Genomic DNA, 26,578 nt, shown 5'->3' with positions numbered 1-26,578 from the left:
CCCGGTGTGGGCGGCCCCTGGCTGCAGTGAGGGGCCTGTCAGGCGTGGAGCAGACAGGAAGGAAGCCAGGCAGGAAGGCGAGCTGTCTCTGCGTGTGTGCTTGCGGTGTGCGTCCCCGGAGTGTGTGTCTGTGTGTGCGCGTGTGCGTGTGCGTGTCTGTGCGCTCCCGCCGCCCTCCCCGCCGCTGCCGCTCGCCCCCTCTAGCTCTCGCGCTTCCTCTCGCTCTCGCTGTCCCTCCCGTAGGCGCCCGCTCACCAGCCCCAGTCGGGCTGGGCCGGGCTTTATTAATATGCTAATTGCCTGCTAGTGGGCGGGGAGAGCAGTGTCAAAGTGACCCGGGCGAGGGCGCAGCGGGCGGCGACTTGCGTGCGCCGCGCGGTGGCGGGCGGCGAGGGGCAGGCAGCGCTCCGGGTTCGGCGTGCTTGTGACGCAGCTTTTAAAAAAGGAGACCGAGGCAGAGACCCGGGAGAGGGCGGGCGAGGGGAAGGGAGGGGAAGCGAAGCCTCACGCTGGGTGTCCGTCCTCCGGGCGCCGCTGGGTTGGGAGCTTAGAGGAGCCGAAGCGGGAGCCGGGACTGGGGGAGGCGGGGCCAGGGTGGGCTTTGAGATGTAGCTCTCTCTCCACCCCCGGCCGCGCTCTGGGAGGGAAACGCGACTGCCGACCCCCTGCTCATGCTCTCTTCTGAAACCCCATTCTTAATCTGGAGGCCCCTGGTTATGCGCTCCCACCCCAACGTGGGTGGGGAAAGCAGCACTATCTTAATTCTAGTAGCAACCCTTGAATTCACCTCCTCCCTAAATTAATTACCCCTCCCTTGCCTGCTAAACCAGTTGGGACTGGACCTAAAAGGGTTAATTAGGTGAGGTCCCGGCCCTCCCTCGCCTAATTGCCTGGGATCTGCGTTTTGCTGGGAGAAGGGCGGGCAGCGAAATGACCGCCAGGTTGGTCTGGGGAGGGGGAATCCGTAGGCTGTCCTTTACCCTTGCAGACTCTGACTCATCAGTCAAGATGCTCTCCTCCCTTCCCCCTTTCTCCATCCAGTTTCAGCCTCCCTCCCCCGCCCCCCCAATCGCCTGGAAGCTGCTTTCCTTTGAGGGCCTCCGAGACTGGGAAGAACAGGAAGCAAACCCCTCCAGTGCCCCCTACCCGCAGGGGCTGGGGCCTTAGTTGGAGGGGGTGGGGTGGAAGGGAGGATGATGTGGATGGTCAACGTAAGGAACACTCCTTCCCCAGGGAGGAGCTTCCCAACCTTCAGGCGCTCCTCAAGGATTCCCTAAACCAGCCGGGGTGGGGGGCAACATCCCCATCTCCATCCCTCCCCAAAAGCCCAACCTTAGCTTCCTCATAAACAGGAAATACCTATTAGCTGGGAGGAGGGAGGGGAGGGGAGTGGTCTGGAAGAGAGAGTTGGCCCCCTCCCTTCTGGGGGGTCCGCAGCTGCTAGCTTCTCTTCTTTAAGCTTCGGGGTGGGCTCCAGGAGTAGATGCTGCGGACCTGGCCCGGTGTCCCCTTCCTAGGGCGTCTGGCCCAGATTGGGTGGAGGGTCCTCCTTCCCTTTGTTACTTAGGTGGGGATTGATTGTGAAGGTTCCCTCACCCCTGCCCAGTCTGCACAGCTGGCTTGACTGGCTGGGGGAGGGTTACAGATGTGGAAGCTTAAGTGTTTATGAGACCCCTCAGCTTTTGCTGAGGGAGCAAGAAACGAAGGGCAGATGCAGAGTCTGGGAGTTGAAAAGAGGGCCTGCCCAGGGATGGGCATCCCCTCCCTTGTGCTTAGGAGAGGGTGGGGGAAGGGAACTGTAAGCACAGCCTCTCACTAACTCCAGCATTCCATCCACATTGCGGATTCCCCCACCCCTAGCTTTCCCTACCTCCACCCCCTGGGGGGCAAGGGGGGGCGAGATAGAAGCCTGCAGAGGGATGTGACTGAAGCCATCCACACTTACAGTTATTTCCTTGGCAGCATCCCCTGCCTGTGTCCACCTCCTCCCCACATTCCCCAGGGCAGAGGTCAGCACTACAGGGAGTAAAGGGAACCTAAAGCAAAGGAAATTTAGCCTGGAATTTTGGATACCTCAGTTTGAATTCCAGCTTTGCCCCTCACTAGCAAATTACCTGGGACAACTGACTTCCCCATTCTGAACTCTAGCTTTACCCTCTGTAATTGGTACCTGCAGCTTGATGAGAATCAAATGAGACAATGTATGCCCAGTCGCCTAGCCCAATGCCAGCCATGTAGTCAGTACTCAATATACTTTAGCTCCTTTCTGCTTTCTTTGAGGTTATCGGTTATTTCAAAAGTTTCAGGAGTGGGCTGAATTGGCTGGACCCCTTTCACTCTCTACTGTGTATGAATTTGCCTTGCCCCAATCCTGTAACCACTCACCCCTAAGGCCACTCATTCCAAATAACTAGCTTGGCCAGATTCCATGGTGATCACCAATCACTTGAGTGGACAAAGGGGCTTATAACCCACCCTATAGGGGACTTTGCCTCTCTCAATCTAAGGTTCCCTTCTCCTAGATTACACATGTGGAAGGTGGAAGGCTGGGAAGAAGAAAAACAGCATTTGTTGAGTATACACTATGTGCCAGGTACTGCGCGAGGTGTTTCACACCTGAGATCTCATTTACTTTTCATAATGACCTTTGGAAGAAGGTGCTGTTACCTCCATTAAACAAGCAAGAAAACAGATTCAGGAAGGTTAATAAATTCAAACTTTCTGTAAAACATTCTTCTCTGTCTTCTTTGCCTACTAACTAGTTAATGCCTTTTAAACCTCAGTTACACCTTCACCTCCTCTGGGAAGGTACTCCTCTCACTCCCACCCCAGCTGATCTATTGGTCCTGTTTCCTTTAAGGAAATATCTCAGTACTGTTGAATGGGTGATTAAGTTAAGTGGATTCACCTCCCTGAGGAACCATGCTTAGGGACATTAACTTGCCCAAGGTCACACAGCTAGCAAGTACTTGACCCAGTGCTCTTTTCTGCCTTACTTCTAGTTTGGACTAGGCCTGAGGAAGAAGAGGAAACCATCATTGGAGCAGCTCTGGAAACTGTGCTGCAGGCAAAAATGGGAGAAGTCACAGATGCCTGGCAGATAGCCCTGGGGTGTGGTAGGGAGGCAATGAGTCTATGTGGAAGGTCTTTAATGACAAGGTCCTGGAGGGCGGCAGGCTTAGCTGATGTGGATGGATGGATTTGAGCACCCACTATTTTCTTTTTTTTTTGCTGTGTTGGGTCTTCGTTGCTGTGCGCAGAGTTTCTCCAGTTGTGGCGAGCGGGGGCTACTCTTCGTTGAGGTGAGCAGGCTTCTCATGGCGGTGGCTTCTCTAGCTGTGGAGCACGGGCTCCAGCAGTGTGGGTTTCAGTAGTTGCAGCATGCAGGCTTAGTAGCTGTGGCTCGCAGGCTCTAGAGCGCAGGCTCAGTAGCTGTGGCGCATGGGCTTAGTTGCTCCGCAGCATGTGGGATCTTCCCAGGCCAGGGCTCGAACCCGTGTCCCCTGCATTGGCAGGCGGATTCTTAACCACTGCGCCACCAGGGAAGTCCAGTATTTTCTTTTTTTGAGGTGAAATCACATGACATAAATTAACCATTTTAAAGTGAATAATTCAGGGACTTCCCTGGGGGTCCAGTGGTTAAGACTCTGCACTTCCACTGCAGGGGGCGTGGGTTCAATCCCCGGCCAGGGAACTAAGGTCCTGCATGCCATGTGACGTGGCAAAAAAAAAAAAAAGAATAATTCAGTGGCATTCCAGTATTTTTAAATACAGTCATTAGTGCAAGATGGACTCTAGACATGGGGATGAAGCAAAATGGGAAGTGAGAAGAGGTGAGGTGGTAAGGAAAGGAGAAGGGAAGAGGAGCCCCACAGAGAAGCAGACAGCAGAAGCAATGGGCTAGACTGCTTTAGGACAGGTGGGTTCCCTGCTTCTTCCAGCTTCTAGAACCTGTCCCATCCAACTTCTTCTCCTGACCTTGACCTTGGCCTTCTTTATTTTCTCCCACATTTCTCTTACCCCTGAAACTCCGTCAAATACTCATTGGCATTGCTCTTTCTTTCAAGGACGAATCTTCTTTTTCCATCAAGATGGCAAATATGTCTTATTGATGGCTCTGTCCCCAGCACCTAAGAAGGTGCCTAGAACCTGATATGTGTCCTATAACATTTACTACATGATTATAAGAATTCTGATAGGATTTATCTTTCCCTGCTCCAACACGTGACTCCTTCCCTTCTTGTCCATTTACCATCACCATCACCATTTACCATTACCATCCCTCTCTCTGCCAAATCAGTTTGGCAGATTTGGCCAAATAAATATGTAGAAGGCCCCATCCTCGTGTGGAGGAAACATTATGTCTGGAGGAAAGGGATCTAGGAATTTGCATTTTTTTTTTTTTTGCGGTACGTGGGCCTCCCACTGCCGTGGCCTCTCCCACCACGGAGCACAGGCTCCGGACGCACAGGCTCAGAGGCCATGGCCCACGGGCCCCGCTGCTCCGCGGCACGTGGGATCCTCCCGGACCGGGGCACAAACCCGTGTCCCCTGCATCGGCAGGCGGACTCCCAACCACTGCGCCATCAGGGAAGCCCAGGAATCTGCATTTTAAAGAGGTGCCTCAGTTGGTCCTTACACATGCCAATATTGGGGAATAGTTCCTTCTAAAAGGGTCCATGCCCCTTCAGAGCATTGCCACCAAATGGGATGAAACCTATTCATTCATTCCATAAGCAACTGCTTAGTACAGTGGAGGATACACTACTAAGAACAGAGGAACCAAAGAAAACATAGTCTCCTCTATTCACTGTGTGCCCCTGGGCATATTGTTTAACCCTCCCTTAGCCTCAATTTCTTCCTCAGTAGAATGTGGACAACAACCCCTACTTTTCTAATTCTTCCAGGGATATTGCAAGGAGACAGCAAGCTGAAGACTGTAAACCATTCCTCAAATGTGGGTTGTTTGGGGCTAAAAATAAAGCACTAAAAGGAATATTGCCTGAAAGTTTGCATCTCCGTGAAAGAATAACTGTAAACCAGGTATATTAATTATCTATTACTATGCAACAAGATACCCTCAAATTCAGCATCTTAGACAACAAACTTTTGTTATCTCCCTTGGTTTCTTTTTTTCTTTTTTTTTAAATCTTTTTTCCCTCCGTTTCTGAGGGTCAGGAATCCAGGAGTGGATAAGCTGTTGGTTCTGGCTCAGAGTCTCTCACAAGGTTGCAGTCAAACTGTTGTCCAGGTCTTCAGTCATCTTGACGTTTGACTGGGGCTAGAGAATATGCTTCCATGTTCACTCTAGTGCTTACTGGCAGGCCTTAGTTCTTCAACGGCTGGTGGACAGAGGCTTCAATTTTTTGCCACATGGGACTCTCCATGGGGCTGCTCACAACACGGCATGCTGCTGTCATTAGAGTAAGAGATGGGAGAGCGAGAGAAACAAAAACACCTGGGCTGAAGCCTCAGTCGTTTTACCATCTAACCTTGGAAGTGACATATCATCACTTCTGCCTTATCTTACTAGTTACACAGACCAACCCTGGTACAAATGGGGAGAGAACTACATAAGAGTGTGAATAACAGGAGGCAGAGGTTACTGGGAGCCATCCTGGGGGTTTTCAATGACAACAGGTCTCGTCCTTAGTGTTGCAGGTCTGGAGGTTTAATTTAGGAGGTTAATCAGAATTCATCAGATTCAGGAGACTGATTCACACAAATTAAATACACATGAAACATTATCTTGGTACTACTCTGCCTCTTTTCTAGAACTCCTTAGTTAAACTAGTCTTCCTTTTGAAAACAAAAAAAGTGTTGTTGGACTTCCCTGGTGGCACGGTGGTTAAGAATCCACCTGCCAATGCAGGGGACACAGGTTTGAGCCCTGGTCCGGGAAGATCCCACATGCCACGGAGCAACTAAGCCCGTGAGCCACAACTACTGAGCCAGCTCACCTAGAGCCTGTGCTCTACAACAAGAGAAGCCACCGCAGTGAGAAGCCTGCACACCACAACAAAGAGTAGCCCCCGCTCACCACAGCTAGAGAAAGCCAGCAACGAAGACCCAACGCCGCCAAAAAATAAATAATAAATAAATAAAATAAATTTATTTAAAAAAATGTGTTGTCACCTGAGAGCCCATGCACTGGCTGTTCTTCTTACCATAGAATGCTCTTTGAATGGCTAGGTCTTCCTTGTGATTCAGGTCTTACTTCAAATATCTCCTCCTCCTTACCTGATCCCACTATATGAAATAAAATTGTCCCCTCTTACCTTTTACAGTCTCCATCCCATTTATTTTCTTTTTTTTCCCCATGCAGGATTTTAGTTCCCCAACCAGGGATTGAACCCGTGCCCCCTGAATTGGGAGCACAGTCTTAACCACTGGACCGCCAGGGAAGTCCCATCCCATTTCTTTTTTTAAAATTAATTAATTCATTTATTTTTGGCTGCGTTGGGTCTTCGTTGCTGCATGTGGCTTTCTCTAGCTGCGGCGCGCAGACTTATTGCGGTGGCTTCTTGTTGCACAGCACAGGTTCTAGGCGCGCAGCCTTCCATAGTTGCAGCACACAGGCTCAGTAGTTGTGACATGCGGGCTCAGTGATTGTGGCATGCGAGCAGGCGGATTCTTAACCACTGTGCCACCAGGGAAGTCCCCCATTTATTTTCTGATAGCCATTCTGGTGCTCTGAAATTATTTTGACTCTTTGTTTACTTGGAGATTGTCTCCCCACTAGAACGTGAGCTCTGTTAGGGAGGGTTTTTTTGTTTTTGTGTGTTTGTTGGTCTGTTTTGCCATTGCTGTATCTCCAGTGCCTAAAACATTGCCTGGCGCATAGTAGGCACTCAATAAATAAACCAGAATGTTGATTTGTTAATTCACACTGAGAAATATATGTCATGTGAACTGGGCATTTTGTCTCACTTGATCATCTCACTCTCCCCATAGAAAATGATATGGGAAATCAGTTATTATAATAAGATGAGTCTTTGGTGAATGTGGAGTCAGGCAAAGATGTGATTGACACCCAACATTTGGTGGCCTGTGTCTCTGAGGTTTTCCTTCCTAGCCCTTAGGAATGCACCAGCCAAGGGGACTAGTAGCCACAGCACTCCTGTCTAGGTGGCAGTGGAGACCTAGAGATATATTCTTATCTTTTTTAGTAGATTCCATGCAGACACCACATGTAGGTGAATATTGTTTTGTCATATGCTGAATAAAGAAAAAAGGGCACAGCTTTCTGCTTTAACATTACTCTTCTTCCCAGAGCCTAATCCTTATAATAATGACCATAATTGGTGTCCAAATCACCAGCATTTACAGAGCATCTCTTAGAGAATGTTTCTTCAACAGAGGAAGAATTGTGCCACCCTGTATTGGTTCTTACTGATTTCTCACTGGCAAATTATTTCTAAGTTTATTGGAAATAAACTTTATTGTTGCCCTCTCTATTTTATAGGGAAAATTGTGAACAGATTCACTTCACCCAAAAGGTTAGTAAGGGACTTCCCTGGTGGTCCAGAGGTTAACACCCTGTGCTTCCACTGCAAGGGGCATGGGTTTGATCCTTGGTCAGGGAACTAAGATCCCACATGCCTCGGGGCAAGTAAGCCAGGGTGCCACAACTACTGAGCTCGCGGGCCTCAACTAGAGAGCCTGTGTGCCGCAAACTAGAGAGCCCACGCACTCTGGAAGCTGCACGCCACAACTACAGAGCCCATGCGTGCTGCACCACAACTAGAGATAAGCCCTCACACCATAACGAAGGGCCAGGGTGCCTCAATGAAAGATCGCGCATGCCTCAACAAAGATCCCACGTGCTGCAACTAAGACCCAACACAGCCCAAAAAATTAAATAAATAAATAAATAAATAATAACTTTTTTTTAAAATTAAAAAAAAAAGAAACTAACTAAAAGGAAGTTGTATTAGTCTTCCCAGGCTTCCATAACAGGATACCACAGACTAAGTGGCTTAAAGAACAGAAATTTATTTTCTCACAGCTCTGGAGTTTGGAAGATTAAGATCAAGGAGCTGGCAGGGCTGGTTTCTAGTGAGACCTCTTTCCTTGGCTTGCAGGTGTCTCTTCCTCTTCTGCAGCCAGTCCTAGTGGATTAGACCCCCTGCCTTTATTATGTCATTTACCCTTAATTACCTTTTTTTTTTTTTTTTTGCGGTACACAGGCCTCTCACTGCCGTGGCCTCTCCCGTTTTGGAGCATGGGCTCCGGACACGCAGGCTCAGTGGCCATGGCCCACGGGCCCAGCCGCTCCGTGGCACGTGGGATATTCCCAGACCGGGGCATAAACCCGTGTCCCCTGCATCGGCAGGCGGACCCTCAACCACTGCGCCACCAGGGAAGCCCCCTTAATTACCTTTTTAAAGGCTCTATCTCCAAATATAGTCATATTGGGTGTGGAACCCTTCAACATATGAATTTTGCCCATGGTGAGGGGGGGATGACACACACAATTCAGTCCATAACAAGAGGTCCTCTCCTCTCGTGAATTTTTTGTGGGAATGTGTATTATGTTTTATTTTTTTAATACTTTGTGCCCCATGGCATGTAAAATCTTAGTTCCCTGACCAGGGATTGAACCTGTGTCCCTTGCAGTGGAAGCGCAGAGTTCCAACCACTGGACCACCAGGGAATTCCCTGGGAATGTGTATTAATACAACCTTCCTGAAGGGCAATTTGGCATTGTCCACCGGAATTTCAAATGTACATACATATATACCCTTTAACTCAGCAATCTCCTTTCAAGGAAACTATTCCATAGAAAGAGTGTACAAAAACGCAAAGATTAAAAAAAAAAAAGGGAATTCCTTGGGAGTCCAGTGCTTAGGACTCAGCGTTTCCACTGCAGGGGGTGTGGGTTCCATTCCTGGTCAGGGAACTAAGATCCCACGGCAAAAAAAAGGAAAGATACATGTACAAGAATGTTCACTGTAACTTAATTTGTAATAGTGAAAAACTAGAAATCACAAATATAATTTAAATAATGATAATGATATTAAATTATATATTCAAATAATGATATATTCTTTTAATGGAACTGGTACTCACCAAGATCTCAGTATATATTGGTTAATGAATGGACAAACATATTGTTACATGAAAAAAAAGCAAGTTATAGAACCATACGCGTGGAATGGTCCCATTTTTGAACAAAGGTCAATATGTGTCCCTATACATTTTTTTTAAGGTTAAAAAAACCACTTTTGGGCATTCCCTGGTGGTCCAGTGGTTAGGACTCCACGCTCTCACTGCCGAGGGCCTGGGTTCAATCCCTGGTCAGGGAACTAAAATCGCACAAGTCACGCGGAGCGGCCAAAAGAAAAACAAAATAAAACAAAACCTTTTTATTTAGAGGGGCTGAAATGATTGTACGCTAATTAGAACAGCTAGGTTGTATAACAAATAACTTGAAAATTCCCTATTGATATTCTCCAAGAGTTAGATTCCATTACACGTGACTTGTTCTTTCATTGGGCCTGGAAAAAATATACACAATTGCTCCCGTTGCGGAGCATAGGCTCCGGACGCGCAAGCTCAGAGGCCATAGCTCACGGGCCTAGCTGCTCTGCGGCATGTGGGATCTTCCCGGACCGGGGCACGAACCCGTGTCCCCTGCATCGGCAGGCAGACTCTCAACCGCTGCGCCACCAGGGAAGCCCTACACAACTGATTTTTGACGAATAATTTATTCCTCCCTTTCCCATGTTTAGAAATCCTTATGATCCCTCAGTTCCTTCTGGAACAAACTTTCCTCTTCTTCTCCGGCCAGCCCCAGTGGGTTCACCTATACAGGCTCTGGGACTAGGACAGGAAGTAATGTTTGAATGTTTCTTCACTGGGACCTATACGTTTTTATATACATAGAAAAAGTGTGGCTGAATACACACCAAAGGTGACAAGGGTTAAATCTGGGGACTGGAATTTGTAGGCCAAGTATATTTCTTTTTTTTTTTTTTTTTTTTTTTTTTTTTTTTTTTGCGGTAGGCGGGCCTCTCACTGTTGTGGCCTCTCCCCTTGCAGAGCACAGGCTCCGGATGCGCAGGCTCAGCAGCCATGGCTCACGGGCCTAGCCGCTCTGCGGCATGTGGGATCTTCCCAGACCGGGGCACGAACCCGTGTCCCCTGCATCGTCAGGCGGACTCTCAACCACTGCGCCACCAGGGAAGCCCCCAAGTATATTTCTTACTTAAATAGTTTTGTACTCTTTGAAGTGATTTTTAAACTTTTGTAATACAAAACTTTTTTTAAAAATAAAAAAACAGGGACTTCCCTGGTGGCACAGTGGTTAAGACTCTGCACTCCCAATTCAGGGGGCCTGGGTTCCATCCCTGCTTAGGGAACTAGATCCCACATGCATGCCGCAACCAAGAGTTCGCATGCCACAACTAAGAAGCCCGTGTGCCACAACTAAGGAGCCCACAAGCTGCAACTAAGGAGCCTGCCTGCTGCAACAAAGACCCGGCACAAGCACATAAACAAATAAATATTTTTAAAAAAGAAAACAATATGAAGTAGCTTCTAAAAGGCAAATGAGTAAATAATAGACATAGTGATGGACTGTAGAAATACAGAGAGGGATCAAGGTTGGCTGGGATGACCAAAAAGTCTTTCCAGGATAAAATAGGGCATCAAAGATGTTTTGAGGCTAAAGTTTTCCACAAGGCAGGAAAACACCTGTTGTATTTGGAAGATAGCAAGATAATCTGCAGTAGCAGGAAGTAAATTTGGTAATGAGACACCAACGTGGGTTTCTGAGTAGCTCAGAGAGACACCGATAATGCTGTGTTCTAAGATTAAACTCACGGTAGTGCTGCAGTGTAGCGGGTGAGGCTTAGCTCCTGGAGTGCGGGTGCCCACGAGGGGGTGCTGTTTCAAAACACAGGCCCACTTGGACTAAGGAGAAAGGAACGTGCAGCAGGTAAAACGTCAGACAAAGAGGGAGTTCTGACAGTTGGACAAATTGGGAAAATAAAAAGATACGCAAAAGGTAATTATCCCCTTATTACCTCGCGCTCCCCAACTAGGTCCCCCCGCGCAACACAAAATTATGCATTACAGTATGCCTATACCACGTGCCACTCAGGCTCTGCTGAATGCGACTACTACTCCCAGGCTCCCTCGTGAGGCCAGTGCCCTCTTCCTGGGTCAAATGGGTATCGGCGCTCAGTCTTCTGGGATCCGTAGTCTTGCAGTGTCTCTCGGGAGTTGTAGTTCCCTTCCCACAATCGGTTGGGCGAGGCGGCGCCGGCGTTCAGAGCTGCGCCGGGTGTTCAGGGGCCAAGATGGCGGCGCGCCGGGGACTGAGAGACGGAGTCGCGCCGCCTCTGAGTGGGGGCTCCGGCCCCGACCCTGGCGGTGGAGTGCGCAGCAGCGGTTGGGGGAGTCGGAGCCAAGCGCCGTATGGCAGTGTGGGCGCTGTGAGTGGCGGAGAGCAGGTGAGACTGGCGGGCGGCCCGCGGCTGGCAGCAAAGCGGCGTGTGCCGGGTGGTGACACGTGGACGCCACAGGAAAGGGAAGAAGCGTTCGGGAGTCGATGCCGGGTGGCTGCGGAAGACGGATTGGACCGAGCGGACCTGGGTCGTTTGCTGGGGGGATGCGGGCAAAGGCGGGTCCTTATGGCCATTCCTCCGAACGCCGGAGGGGCAGAGCAGGGTGTCGGAAACCTGGTCCCTGTGTGGGGGGGGACTCGGACTTAGAGTAATAGAGTAAGACCTCCCTCTAAGGATGCCGAGTGGGGACTGCCTGTAGCCCAGCGCCGCAGTGCCTTTTCGGAGCCACGTGGGGTGGGGGGAGCGATTTTCCCGGGATAATTTGTCTGCTTCCCCTCCCCCTCTAGGCGGCCCCGGCACCCACGTGGGTTGGGCGGGGGGGTGGAGGCCCTCGGGTCCACGTGGGGGCGGGGAGGGGATGTCCACGTGGCTCCCGCTCCAGGCTGCCGGGCATCTCGTATCGGCGTTGGAGCCGCACTGCCGGGAACTGGGTGTGTCTCAGCCGGTCCCGCCATCTCCGATCGGGGCTGGGGGCCCCAGGCTGGGAAGGAAGGAAGGTAGGGGCTGCTAGAATCAACTTTGCCCAGAGCCTTGGAGGAGTTTTTTTCTTTTTTCTTTGGTCCGCATCGCCTCTCGACAACGGATGGTAAAGGACTTTACAGGTGTGCGGGTAGTCTGTTCCCTGCGGATGGCGGAGTGTGTTGGGGAGGGTAGGGGGCTGAGGTTGAAGGGCTGTGGAGTGGCGGCCTCTGTCCGACCGGCTTGGGGTGGGTTGTGAGGCATGGGCACTGGCGTTTTTGTTGCCTGCAGTCCTGCCTCGTTCGTGATTCAAGGGGCATGGGAGGTGTCAACATTTACATGGCACAGGCTTAAGTCAGGAAAGGGAATCCTCTCCTTCCCTCACTTTTCCTCAAGCATCTTTTTTGAGGAGGCAGCTAAGGCCTGCTCCTGTGAATTGATACAGACAAATTTGAGATGGTCTGTGTTTAAGCTTCTCTGGAATTTGTGCTGGGGATGGCAAAAGTTGGAGGTGATCTGAGAACTACTCAACACTAGTTGAACGTTTACTAAATGGTGGGGGGGGACATTCTTTGTCATACTCTTTTTTTCCTGGTCTTCAGTTCTCCATACTTGAAAGCGTTATCGTCCCACTCCTCACCAGGGCTTCTTAAAAGTTCCCACCCAGAGTGGAGGTCGGCAAGACTTAGTCTGAACTGTTATCTCTCTTAAGCAATTAAGCTGAGTCCTTGAAAGCTTTTTTTTTTTTTCTTTTTTGGTTTCTAGGTGGGAGTTGGGCTGCAGGCTGCCAGGTAATATCAGTTCTAGCAGACCAATCCAGGCCCTGGGGGTGGGGGTGGGGAGTGGCTTCTGGGGCTCTAACTTGGGAGCTGCCCACCTGCTCTTCCCTTATTTTCTCAGAGGCCACATCTTGTGGGGCTGGTGCTGCCCACCCTTTGGGGGAGAGGCAGGAAGTATCCATGATCCAGCTGCAGTCCAAGTTAGGTAGTCATTTGGGGTTGGAGAGGGTCTTATGGAGAGATTGTTCACCACAGACACACACACACAAAGATGAGTATGTGGAAGCTAGTCAATCAGCCAGCAACTTACTGAAATTCTGTTATGTTTAGACATAGGGGGATTCTGTGGTAAACCACACATGGTCCCTGTCCTCCAGGATCTTATGTTTTAGATAGACAATAAATAATGATGAGGGGGACAGAAGAAAGTGCAGCATATTATATAATCAGCAGTAGTAATCTACCTTGCAGGGTCTGGGAAGAGACATTTTAAGGTGAGATTGTGGGGGGCGGAGGGGAGGGGGAGCTTTCCTCAGAGGGAACAGTATGTGAAGGCCTTGAGGTGGGAGAGAACATGGCTTATTGGAGAAACCCCTATGGCTGGTGTATACAGAGACAGAGTGGTGAGAGAGAGAAGACATGCTGGAGGAGTCTGGTGGGGAATACCAGGACCACTGTAAGCCATTTAAGGACTTTAAACCTAGTGCTAAGAGCAGGAAGATGCCCTTGGAGGGGATTAGAGAGTGTCTCAAGAGGTGATCAAATGTGTATTTTCACGTTTGTAGCTGGTTTTGAACCCTGCAGGGACAAGCCGGATATGGGAAAGCCAGTTGGGAAGTTGTTAAAGTTAAGAGATGCTGGTGGCTGGCACACTCTTAGCCTGGGCTTATCCTCTCCATGATCTTGGTACTCTGGGAGCTGTGCTGTTTGGGGTTTGAGGGTAGGGATGGGTGAGGTCAGGTAAAGAGGGGCTTCTCTGACTGGGGCTCCAGTACCTGCCTGATGGAAGTGGTGATGAGTGGTTCATAAAGCTGGACATTGTCTTGAGATTCTGGCCTAGTAGCTGGGTCAGGTAGGTGGCAGGGCAAGAGATGCAGCCTCTTTGCTCACCTGGGAGTGTTTGCTGAGCGAGGTGCTATTCAGCTGCTAGTTGTAATTACAGGATTGTGAAGGCTTGGGAGGAATTAGTGCCTAAAACCTGCCACCTTTTATTTCATCTCTGGGCCTGGTCTCCTAAAGTGTCTCTATCCATCCTTTTCTCTCGTTGGGCATTGTTACTCTTCAGCTTGATTAGGAGGGTGGGGGGGTGCAGTCACACCTGTTGCTTTTTTTTTTCTTTTGGAAGAGGTACAGAGTTTCCCTTTGCTGCCAAAGGAGAGGTAAGACTGGCTTGTCCGTGTTTGTTCCTGTTCTCTGGCCTTTGCATCATCTATAATTTCGTATAGTGGAGATACCCCTGCCAGCGCTTCCAGCCACTTCTGGTCCTGCCCACGCCCACACTCTTGACAGGCCTGGGCGGATGACTCCCTACCTGACAAGGCTGAAGATGTTGTTAGTTCTCAGGGAAGAGGTGGGGTGTGGCGGGGCTTTTCCATCCACAGAATCAAGCTTTCTCTTCTTTTGCTCTAACCTGGTTGGGGTAGGGAAGAGACTTTTCCCTTGGGACTACCTTTGAGAGGTTGGGTGGCACACTGTAGAGCCTTCAAAATAGAAGTTCAAAATAAGTGTGACTCTCAGCTGTGTATACTGTGATGCACTGTGCCAGGCATGGTGGGTGACCAGGAAGTATAAGCACAGTTTAAACCCTTCCAAGAGCCAAAAAAAATACAAGCTAATAGAATACAAAGGGTTATTTGCCCCAAAGGAACTTGGAATATTGTTTTAGTAATGATGCAAGGAATGTCATGGGGTAGGGAAGGGGGTAGGATGTGATTGCCAGAAAGGTGAGCGGTGTAGGAACACGTATGAATTCGGGGTGTGAGGAGAGATGCATTGGGGAAGCCTGAGGTGTCTTCTTGAAGAAGGTGGGATTTGAGCTAAGCAGAGAAGAGAGGCCTAAGTGGGATTTGAGGGAGGTAAGGTGGTTGTAATTGGAATTGCCTGCTTGCTGACCTCCTCTCCTTTGGTGTGCCCCTCAGAATGTCTGTCTTCATCACTGCCAGCAGATAACTCTTCTGAACAATCTTGGTCTTTTTGATGTTTTTATTCCCCAGTTTATCGATCTCTTGTGGTTCCAAGTGTTTCTGGATGGAGTCTAAACTTTTTTTTTCCCCAGAAGGTTCTTGAACACTGCCATCTGGTTGTGGCTGTGGCTCATAGTTTGTACTTCTCTCTGCCCAGCAAGTCCAGAGTGTGTTGGGGCTCCTGCTGAGTCTGAGGCCATTGGTGGAGGGCGCGGTACCTGGTTTACAGAGTATAAATCAGCTGCCCCCGAGGGCCCATGCCCTGCCGCCTTCACTGTGCCTTTCTGACCTTATCCCCTTTTGCCCCAGGTGCTGCTGCATGAGGAGGGGGATGATTCTGGCTTTGTCAGTCTATCTCGGCTGGGCCCCTGTTTGAGGGACAAGGACTTAGAGATGGAGGAGCTGATACTGCAGGATGGGACACTGCTGGGGACCATGCACAGCTATATGGATGCCTCCCTCATCTCCCTCATTGAAGATTTTGGTGGCCTTGGAGAGGTGAGCTGGGGCTGAGCTTGGAGGTCTTCAGGCAGGAGCTTTGGCTCAGTGGCTCTGTTCTCCTAGCACCTTGGTTCCTAGATACTCAACCTGAGTCCTTGAAGTGTGTTTTTGTTTCTCAGTGAGAGTTGGGCTGCATCCCATGTAAGAGGATGCCCTGGCAGACTTGGATTATCATCCAAGGCCTTTCACCCTGCCTGGGCCCCTGACTTACATGTTCAGAGGGTTCTGATCTTTGTTTTGAGTCCAAGTCCAGCTTACCCAAGGGTTGTCTGCTGAGCATCCCACATCTTACCTGAGGGTGTAGGGAGTATGAAACATAAGTTCAAGACTCAATTTTGACAGGTCTCTGTTGACACTAGAGAGATGGTGGATGGTAGTAAATGAGATTGGAACCCATGCCTCCTGGTACTAACATCTCTCTCTGGCAAATTGAGCTGAACTGAGCCTGGGAGAGGGATTCTCTTGGCATCCAGTCCTTCTCAGTGGCCTGGTAGGTCATAGGGATGGTGGTGGGACCTTCCTGTTGTCTTTCCTGAGCAGAGCAGGTTATCTCTGGAGGACCAGAATGAAGTGTCACTGCTCACAGCTCTAACAGAGATCTTGGACAATGCAGATTCCGAGAACCTGTCTCCATTTGACAGCATTCCTGACTCAGAACTGCTTGTGTCACCTCGGGAGGGCTCCTCTGTAAGTGTGGGATGAGGGGAAGGGGGTGTGTGGTTGGTGCAAAGGTTAGAACCACATCCACGAGCCTACTCATAAAGTTCTGAAGCACAAACACATTTCAGGTCTTTTTCTCCCTTTTAGCTGCACAGGCTGCTCAGCCTCTCTCGGACACCCCCAGAACGTGACCTCATCACCCCGACTGACCCATTGGGGCCCAGCACAGGCAGTAGTAGAGTGAATGGGGTAAGCCTGACCTAGGGAGCCTCATGGACTCCCAGGGGGGAGGAGTATATGGGGACAGGTCTGGAAAAAGATATTCCTGGAGAAAACTCCTGTCTTATCTTCTCTCCTGTAGGTTGAGATGTCTCTCACAGATCCTCCTTGGGACTTCTCTCCACCCTCTTTCTTGGAGACCTCCTCCCCCAAGCTTCCTAGCTGGAGACCCCCAAGGTCAAGACCCCGATGGGGCCAGTCCCCACCTCCCCAGCAGCGTAGTGATGGGGAAGAAGAGGAGGAGGTGGCCGGCTTCAGCAGCGAGATGCTTGCTGGGGAGCTCAACAACTCTGTGAGCAGCATCGCAGACTTCCCCATGCACCTGGCCTGTCCCGAGGAGGAAGATAAAACAGCAGTAGCAGCAGAGATGGCAGTGCAGGCAGCTGGCGATGAGAGCATCTCCTCCCTGAGTGAGCTGGTGCGGGCCATGCACCCATACTGCCTGCCTAACCTCACCCACCTGACGGCACTTGAGGATGAGCTTCAAGAGCAGCCAGATGATTTGACGCTGCCTGAGGATTGTGTGGTGCTGGAGATTGTGGGCCAGGCGGCCACAGCTGGCAACGACCTGGAGATCCCAGTTGTGGTGCGACAGATCCCTCCTGGACCCCAGCCTGTCCTCCTGGATGACTCGCTAGAGGCCAGTCCGGCCTTGCAGCTGCTCATGCCTACACTAGAGGCAGAGATAGAGGCTGCTGTGCCCAGGGAAGCCCTCTGCCCTGAGAAAGAGGGGTTGTCACTGGACTCAAAGGAAAAGCTGGAGTCAGCCTGCTTGCTGGAGCCCAGGGAGGTCATGGAGCCAATAGCACCCAAGGGGCCTCAGAACCCACCAGCCAACGCAATGCTAAGCTCCCAGAGAGCTCGAAAGGGCAGGAAGAAGAAGAGCAAGGAGCAGCCAGCTGCCTGTGCAGAAGGCTATGCCAGGAGGCTGAGGTCAGCCTCTCGTGGGCAGTCTACAGCAGTTACAGAGCTGACCTCTCAGGGAGGCAGCTTGCCTCAGGAGGACCTTCAAAGAGAGGTTGTGCCTCCCCGTGGTAGAGGGAAGCCCAGGGCTTGGGCTCGGGCCTGGGCAGCTGCCTTGGAGAAGCCTGGCTCTGGGAACTTGGAGAGTAGTGCTGGACAAGCTAGTCCTGCTAAAGAAGGTCCTCTAGACCTCTACCCCAGCCTGGTTGACCCCATCCAAGCCAACCCTATTTCAACCCATCTCTCACTGGTTGACTCTGCTGAAGCTGACCCCATGCCACTTGACTCTGTTGAAGCTGATCCCACTGCGGTTGACCCTGATCCCACTGCAGTTGACCCTGATCCCACTGTGGCTGACCCTGTACCTGTTGACCCTAAACTGGTTGACCGTGCTTTAGTGAACTCAGAGCTGGTTGACCCTCTCCCAGCTGACCCAGTGCTGATTGACCCAGTTCTGGCTGACTCAGCAGCAGTTGACCGTGCAGTGGTTGTTTCCATCTCAGATGACTTGCCTCCAGTTGACCCTGTCCTAGCCAGGACAGTACAAGTTGACTCTCTTCCCAATGACCTGGCTCCAGTTGACCCTGTACTAGTTAAGTCTAGGCCAACTGATCCCAGACGTGGTGCAGTGTCATCAGCCCAGGGGAGTCCAGCCCCCCAGCTCCTCCTGGAGTCAGAGTCCTCTGACCCCCCAAAGGCCATCAATCCTGAAGTCAAGGAGGTCATGGGTCCTCTGAAGGGGGAAAGTGGTACTAGTGCCACAACCCAGGAAGCCAGGCCTCGGCCTCTTAGCCTATCTGAGTACCGGCGACGAAGGCAGCAGCGCCAAGCAGAGGCAGAAGAGAGGAACCCCCAGCCCCCAGCTGGGAAGTGGCCCAGCCTCCCGGAAACTCCCACAGGGCTGGCAGACATCCCTTGTCTTGTCCCACCAGCCCCAGCCAAGAAGACAACTCTGCAGAGAAGCCCTGAGGCTCCTTCTGAGGCTTGCTTTGCTCCTGTGGGTCCCAGCCCTGCCTCTCCTAGTCCTGAGCCACCTGCAAGCAAACCTATGGCCTCAACTCCCACTGAGCAGGTGCCATCCCAAGAGATGCTACTGCCAGCAAGACCTCCACCTCCTGCTGTGCAGTCCAAGCCCCCCACAATGCCCACTGCCCTGCCTTTTCCCACAGGTGGGCTGGGCATGACCCCCATGCTGCCCCTTCCCACAAATGGGCAAAGTGTCCCCAGTCTGCCCCCACCACCCTTGCAGCCTCCTAGTGTTCCGATGCCTGTGGGGCCAGTGCCACCTGATCCCTTTACTCACTATGCCCCTGTGCCACCCTGGCCTTGTTATCCCCCCTTGTCCCCTTCTGGCTATCCGTGCTTGCCCCCTCCACCGACGGTGCCCCTAGTGTCTGGTACTCCAGGTGCCTATGCTGTGCCCTCCACTTGCAATGTGCCTTGGGTACCTCCTGCCCCAGTCCCACCTTATAGCTCCAGCTGTACCTATGGGCCCTTGGGATGGGGCCCAGGGCTGCAACACCCTCCATTCTGGCCTGCTGTTCCCCCACCTCCTTTGCCTCTAACCTCTGTTGGAAGAGCTGTTCCCTCACCCAAGGTGGAGCCCAGTGGCATCCCACCTGGCCCTCCTGATAGTGTACTGACTGTGCCGATGGCTCCTCCCCTCAGTCTTGGGGCAGCTGGCCAGGGAGCTCCACAGATAGAGCCCACCAAGGTGGAGGTCAAGCCAGTCCCTGCATCTCCCCATCTGAAACACAAGGTGTCCTCCCCGGTGCACAGCCCTCGGATCAAGGCTCCACCGTGTCTCCCTGCTGAGAGTGTGGCTGTTGAGGAGCCTGCATCAGAGAGGCTAAAGCCTGAGCCCCAGGAAGCTAGGCCCAGGGAGAAGGCACCCTCTCCTGTTGCCAAGGCAGTTCCCACATCTGCACCAAGGCAGAGCACTACCACCAAGCTGCCTGCTGTCCACCCCGCCCGTCTAAGGACACTGTCCTTTCTGCCTACGCCACGTACCCAGGGTCCTGAGGATGTGGTACAGGCTTTCATCAGTGAGATTGGTGAGTGCCACACAGTTTTGGTGTGAAGAATGGCATGGGGGTTGTGTGAGGAGTGTCCTCCATAAAACAGGATAAACTACCTTGATGGGGCTGGCCTTTGTTGGATTTCTTTGGAGAGTTCTTGAGAGATAGAAGTCTGGGTTGGTTTGATTCTTTCTGCTTTGTGTTGCTGCCTTGGTTTACTTAGTACAGTGGGCATGGGGAGCCTAGGGGAAGAAGTGAGGTGATTTGAGACTTCTGGGACCTGTGTACTCAGTTGATAGGGGCTGTGTTGTATGCTTCCACAGGAATTGAGGCATCGGACCTGTCCAGTCTGTTGGAGCAATTTGAGAAATCAGAAGGTGAGGAAACCTGGGTAGCTTTGCTCCAACCCTTTTTTGTTGATGTTTCCTTTGGTCCTAGCCCTGTAGTTGCTTAAACTAGGGGGAGGGAGAAGGGGAGTCTCAGCCACGAGAGCAGCCCCCTAATTGGAATGGGAAGACAAGATTTACCTGTGACACAATCTAAGCCAGGGAGAGTGCTGGGTACAGCATGGCAAGAACTATAAAGAGTAGATGGATGGGGAGATTCAAGTGGGTTGGGTTATTTGGGGAGGTAGCTCTCCAGGTGAGCCTTGGAAGACAGGAATTCAGAGACTGGTGAGTAAAGGCAGAGATATAGGAAAGATTGCATGTGGTATATTTGAAAGGCAATGGATAGCTCAGCTTCTCAGTACAAGAAATGGATCTAGGTGCTGAGGGAGATATTATGTCCTGTTCTCAGATGCGCTTATGGTCTGACTGGGGAGAAGAATTTGCAGAAATGACTGCTGAATTAGTAACAGGTATCTGTAGTACAAGGCAAAATAGATAATATAAGTGTAGATCAAGAGTAGGTTATAAGACTAGGAAGTTAGTTAGGTGGGTTATGTAGAGCCTGGAATGCTAGGCTTAGAAGTTTGGACTCCCCAGATTCAGTGGGGAGTGTGCTTGTTTCTGAGCAGAGGAGACATGATTAAAAATACACCTGGATACCCACTGGAGGAGAATGGATCTCTCTGGGGAGACCCAAATGGAGTATGTAGGCAAAATGGATTTTCCTCCTTTGGGTCTCAAAGCCAGCCCTTCTGCACCTCCTCAGTATGGAACATCTGGTTGGGCTTTTAACTAGTATGGTTTCTTTGCAGCCAAAAAGGAGTGCCCTCCCCCGGCTCCTGCTGACAGCCTGGCTGTAGGAAACTCAGGGTAAGTATGGGGACATGAGTGAGTTACCCTAGAGCTGTTGGTCAGCAGCTGGCCGGTACGCCAGGACTGTCAACTAGATGCCTCTGTTACAGGGACATTTAGTCCGCTCTAGTCTTTCCCTGTTCCCCACCCCTGGCTCAGCCCATCACTACAGGGTACTGTCTTGAGTGGTGAAGTAGGAGGATATATATGTACCATTCTCTGGCTGATTCCAGTCTGGGGTTCCAAATGGTGATGCCTTTTATCTTCTGGCAAGTCGTGCTTTTGGGATTTCTTTCCTTTATTTAACAGGCGTTAAGGTTGCTCAACACTGGTAATGGTGTAAGAAAAAATGGGGGAGGATATTCATGGCTAGGGCTCCCCTGACTCCTTGGAGGGCACAGGCATCCTGGACCTCCTTGTTCTCCATTCTTCCAGCACCAAGAGGCCTTTTTTTTTTTCCCCATGTTCACGATACCCCATCCTGTTTTGCCAAGCATTTTTTCCTCCACGTTGATTTTGGGTTGGTTTGAGCTGGGCACGAGAGGCTCCTGGCTTGGAGGAGGTGGGGGGTATTCAAGGTCATCCAGGAATTGGGCAGAGCTGAGTTGAGACCCAACCTACATAAAGTTCAGTCACTAAGACCCCTTTTGTGCTGAAGGAGAATGATTGGGGCAGTTTGTGCCCCCCATTCCTCTCTGCACGCACCCCTCTCCCATTGCTTTGTGAGCAAAGCAGATGTACAAGATGTTGAGGAGGCAATGAACCAGGCTTTCCCTTTTCCCCCCCGCCAGCAGCGTTGACACTCCCCAGGAGAAGAGGCCCCTAGACCGGTTACAAGCCCCAGAACTGGCCAACGTGGCAGGTGGGTTCAGGGTGGGGAACTCTGCCTTTGATTAGTTTATGCAGCAAATGTTTTTAGAGCCTGCTCTGCACCAAGTGTGTGTAGGTGTTGGGGATACAGAGATCTGATCCTCGTCCTTGATGTTCTCACAGTCCAGCGGGCAGATGTCAGATGTGTAAACAAATGAGCATGTTGAGTATCAGATGTTGTGTGTTAAAGAAGCCTGTGTGGCTTATAGTGGGGTCTGAAGAGGGACAGTCAGGGCAGGGTTATATAGAAGGTAATCCTCCAAGCGGAGGCTTGAGAAAATCACTGATACCAATCAGGTGGATTTATGGGCATTCTAGGTAGATGGAATGGCTTGAGTGAGCTGGAGAAGCAAAGCCAGCCCGGTATGTTTTGGGAAATTGTGAGTGGTTCATTTTGGCTGGAGTGTAGTGGTTGATCAGGGTGCTGGGCAGAGCTAAAGGAAGAGAGAAAGCTGGAGTGGAAAGCAGGTCAGGTTATGGGAACTTTGAATGCCATGTTAAACTGGTTGGACTTTATACTGTACATTGAAGAAGCAATTGAAAAAACTTTACCAGTTTGGTTTTTGGGTGCTCCCACCAGCAGGAATGTAGAAGACAGGTGGACAGGTGTGATGCCCGAGGTAGGAGGTTATTAGGAGACGATTACATGAGTTCAGGCAAGATGCAGCCCAGAAGTCAGGCAGTTCTGAGGGCGGGGGTGAGTCTAAGAATGAAGAGGTAGGACAGACAGGACCTGGCCACCAGCTAGGTTTGGGCAGTGAGAGGTTGAACAGTTCAGGAGGACTGTAGCTGGTTGGGTTTCTACTGCTGGTCTCCAAGATGGGGAACTCAGGGGAAGGAGCAGTTGTACCAGTGGGAGAAGTTGGGCTGTTGATCATTGTTAGTGTACTCTGTGAGATGCAGTGGGGATCTCTGGAGCCTATGTTCACAGGGTTCAGAAGTGTAGAATCGGATCTCATCCTGCTGTCTCCATCCTCCCTCCCCTCACAGGGCTCACCCCTCCAGCTACCCCTCCCCATCAGTTATGGAAGCCCCTGGCTGCCGTCTCACTGCTGGCCAAAGCCAAATCTCCTAAGTCCACCGCCCAGGAGAGAACCCTGAAGCCTGAAGGAGTTACAGAGGCCAAACATCCAGCTGCAGCCTGCCTCCAAGAAGGGGTCCATGGCCCTAGTCCAGTCCATGTGGGCTCTGGGGACCATGACTATTGTGTCCGGAGCAGGACGCCCCCCAAAAAGACGCCTGCCCTAGTCATTCCAGAGGTGGGCTCCCGATGGAATGTCAAACGCCATCAGGATATCACCATCAAACCTGTCTTGTCCCTGGGCCCAGCCACCCCACTGCCCCCATGCACAGCTGCCTCCCAGAAGCCACTTGATCACAGGACTAGCAATGATCAGGCAGATCCTCCAGCCCCTTGCCTTGCCCCATCCACCTTGCTGTCCCCTGAGGCCTCACCCTGCCGGAATGACATGAACACTAGGACTCTCCCTGATCCCTCAGCCAAGCAGCAGTCAATGCGCTGTTATCGAAAAGCCTGCAGGTCAGCCAGCCCCCCAAGCCGGGGCTGGCAAGGCCGCCGTGGCCGCAGCAGCCGTTCTGTCAGCTCTGGGTCCAACCGGACCAGCGAAGCATCTTCCTCCTCATCCTCATCGTCGTCTTCCTCATCCCGGTCCCGGTCCCGGTCCCTCTCCCCGCCACACAAGAGGTGGCGAAGGTGAGCTCTGATGGCCTGTTAGGTTCTCTCCACTTTGGAAGTTCTCTCCTCTGGTTTACTCTGAAAGCTTTAGCACATCGAATTTGATACTTTCAGGCAGTAAGGCTTCTGTTTCTGTCTTTGGCTTTTGTCTTCTCCCCCTTTACTGGATTTGAAGGAGGCAAGCTGTGAGAAGATAGCTTCTATCCCCTGTTGGAGATTGGGATATCTCTGAGGTCTCCTCCTTCCTGGAGACCTGCCTTGGGGAGACAATTAGGGTTTGATCTTAACCACGTTGATTCCTTTGCATACTGTATCAGTCCTCATTTCTGCTGTTTTCCTGGTAGTATGTGGGATGGTGGGCTAGTGGGTTGTTAATGGCAAACAGTCCTTCCTTTAATCATCTGTTGAGGAAACAGTCTGGAACAGTTCCTTTGAGTGTCACTGTGGCCTCGGCTATTTTCTGGCAGTACCTTTTTCTCAGTAATAGACCCAAATTTTTCCACTGCATCAATGAAGAATTCTTGGTTTTTGATGCTGAAGCTTATCTTCAGAAATGTCCCCTACTGCAGGTCTAGCGTATCCCCTAAATGCCACCATGTTCATAGTACTCCTGTGAGACATATGAGGGGAGCAGGATCCCAGAGACCCAGGCCTGCCCCCCTCCCCACCCGCAGCTAATTGTAAGACCTAGGGCCCAGCCCTTTATCTCCGAGTCTCCATTATTTTTATTCTTTCTGATTTGTTAAATATTTTTCTATTATTAATTTCATAATTGAAAATAAATATGATCTGTGCCCAAATACTCTAGAACATCTAAAGTTCATGAGGTTCTCGGTTTGGTCATCTGTGAAGAGTTCTTCTAGATCTCCTCTGCTCTGCTTTGCCTTTGGTCCTGAGCTTCCTGACAGGGAGGCAGGGCTGGGGCCCAGGTGAGGTAAGTGGAATACACCTGCACTGCTCCCAGCATTCCTTTGTGCCCCTTTGTTCTCCAGGTCCAGTTGCAGTTCCTCTGGACGTTCCCGAAGATGCTCTTCCTCTTCCTCCTCCTCATCTTCCTCCTCATCTTCCTCATCCTCATCATCTAGTTCCCGAAGTCGGTCCCGCTCTCCATCTCCTCGCCGGAGAAGTGACAGGAGGCGGCGGTGAGCATGTTTTCAGGGAGTTGGTGCATCTGGGGCGCAGGTGCCTAAGAGTTCTGAGACTTGAGCTGCCTAATGTCTGGGGCACTGATGGCACCTTCTTCTCTTGTCAGGTACAGTTCTTATCGTTCACACGACCATTACCAAAGGCAGAGAGTTCTGCAGAAGGAGCGTGCAATAGTGAGTAGAGGAACAGGTCCTGGGAGGAGAGGGCTTGTCCCTGAGCCGTGACATGAGCTCAGAGAGCCTCTGCAGCTCTGGCCTTGGCTCATGGTGTGTCAATTTTCCTTGACCTAACATAGGAAGAGAGAAGAGTGGTCTTCATTGGGAAGATACCTGGTCGCATGACTAGGTCAGAGCTGAAACAGAGGTTCTCTGTTTTCGGAGAGATTGAGGAGTGCACCATCCACTTCCGTGTCCAAGGGTGAGGTTGGGCCCTAAGGTCAGGATGTCCTGTCTCATTATCTATCTTGATGCCTCTTTGTCTTTCCCCCTTGCTCTGGTGTGCTAGGCAATATAGGCACCTTCATTTCTACAGTTAGAGGGCTGGCAATTTGGGGAATGAGAAGAACCACCCCAGTCCATTACTGTACCCTGGTGAGCTGTCTCTTCTCCATGGCATGTGCCCAAATAGCCATGTCAGCCTCTGTCTCACCCTCCCCACCAGTGACAACTATGGCTTCGTCACTTACCGCTATGCCGAGGAGGCATTTGCAGCCATCGAGAGTGGCCACAAGCTGAGGCAAGCAGATGAACAGCCCTTTGATCTCTGCTTTGGGGGCCGCAGGCAGTTCTGCAAGAGAAGCTATTCTGATCTTGGTGAGTGGAGGGAGGCCCTGAGCCTTTGGTATCATCTCCTCCCTCAAAAGGTCCCCAGCCTTTTGAGAGGGGCGCTAGCTAGGCAGACTTGTCTTCCTCTGACACGTGAAGAGCCTAAGGGGTGGGATGAGAGGAGAAATGGGTGCTCACCTGTCTTTTGACTTAATATCCAGGTGATTTTAGCCCCATCCATTATAGACATGAGAGGTAGCTAGCCATTTGAGGACGCTGTGGTCGGGACGTATACTCAGAGACCTTGATGTTTGTCTCTCTCTACCTTTATAGACTCCAACCGGGAAGACTTTGACCCTGCTCCTGTAAAGAGCAAATTTGATTCTCTTGACTTTGACACATTGTTGAAACAGGCCCAGAAGAACCTCAGGAGGTAACCCTGGGCCCTTCTCCCCCACCCCCTTTTCTTTGGAGGTGCCCAACCTCCTCCATTCCCTCCCCCAGTCTAGGGGAGACAGCTGCTAGTGAGGAGATGACTGTTTTATAAAGAAATGGAAAAAAGTGAAATAAAAATGTGTTAAATCAGATTTTTTTAAAGTGGTATTTGTTTTTTATAATAGGCGTTGAAACACATTAACTTGCATTCCTATGTAAGATGGATGGGGTTGAGGCGTTCCCCCAGTGTGTGGAAAATCGAAGTCACTATGCAGACTAATAAACATGAACTAGAGGGAACTGCCAAGTGCTGTTGTGCTTCTTTCTATGGTAGTAGTGCCAGACAAGTCACTTTTCCTCTCTGAACACAACAGGGACATGCTTACCTCCATTTAATTCCTAGGACCCCTCTTTGGTCAGGTGTAGAATCCTGTTGTACTTGAAACTGCTCCTCAGGAGTGTTGTCAGTGAAATCAGTCATCTAGGAGTGCCTCCCAAACTTGAAAAAGGGCAGTTGAATCATCTGGAGATCTTTTAAAAATGCAGATTCTGACTTCTGGGATGGGGCCTGAGATTCTGCATTTCCAACAAAGGTGGTGCTACTGGTCCAGGAAGGAATTTTAATATCAAGGACCCAGAGGATGCTCACACTTGTTGCAAATAATGGTTTTTGAAACCGAGGCTTGTGTGTATGTGGACCGTAATAGCTTGAGCACAATGCTTGGCATTCAGCAGGTTCTCAGATGTTTAAAGAATGCATGCAGGTGGATAGACCTTTGGGGAAGAGGGAGATGTAGGAATTATACCAAGGACAGGGGACTGCCTGAGAAAGGCAAAGGAGAGGTGTGTCCCTTGAGAAAGTGGATTCTTACCTCCCTGAGGGGCATGGATGGGAAATAGTCAAGGGGTAGTGCATGGGATTGCTGTTTGCTAATATGAACTGACATAAGATAGAACTTGGAATTAACTTGGCAGGCCTGGGCATTGATTGATAAATTTGAGTACTCGTGA

At 50.8% G+C, this 26,578-nt stretch overlaps 1 protein-coding gene across 5 annotated transcripts; it reads left to right on the top strand.

Moving 5' to 3' along the window:
• Positions 1–10,880: 10,880 nt before the first annotated feature.
• On the top strand, positions 10,881–25,850 carry PPRC1 (PPARG related coactivator 1). Of its 5 annotated transcripts, none has more exons than XM_081249831.1 (14): positions 10,884–11,459; positions 15,304–15,492; positions 16,036–16,182; positions 16,303–16,404; positions 16,517–19,451; positions 19,739–19,792; positions 20,617–20,674; positions 21,451–21,518; positions 22,517–23,240; positions 24,215–24,364; positions 24,475–24,541; positions 24,664–24,785; positions 25,029–25,180; positions 25,466–25,850. In XM_081249831.1, exons 1-14 carry the CDS (start codon positions 11,118–11,120, stop codon positions 25,567–25,569), a joined length of 5,214 nt encoding a protein of 1,737 aa, XP_081105957.1. In that variant the 5' UTR covers positions 10,884–11,117; the 3' UTR covers positions 25,570–25,850. The 5 variants fall into 5 exon arrangements, with proteins under 5 accessions (XP_081105955.1, XP_081105957.1, XP_081105956.1 ...); XM_081249830.1 differs by having other exon boundaries at positions 21,448–21,518; XM_081249832.1 differs by lacking the exon at positions 10,884–11,459 and adding an exon at positions 11,979–12,159 and having other exon boundaries at positions 21,448–21,518.
• The last annotated feature ends 728 nt before the right edge of the window (positions 25,851–26,578 follow it).

The sequence above is a fragment of the Mesoplodon bidens genome (assembly GCF_964165515.1).
Source record: "Mesoplodon bidens genome assembly, chromosome: 1".
Lineage (NCBI taxonomy): Eukaryota > Metazoa > Chordata > Mammalia > Artiodactyla > Ziphiidae > Mesoplodon > Mesoplodon bidens.
Note: the sequence above shows the minus strand (reverse complement) of the source record. Positions and strands in the feature narration are given on the sequence as shown.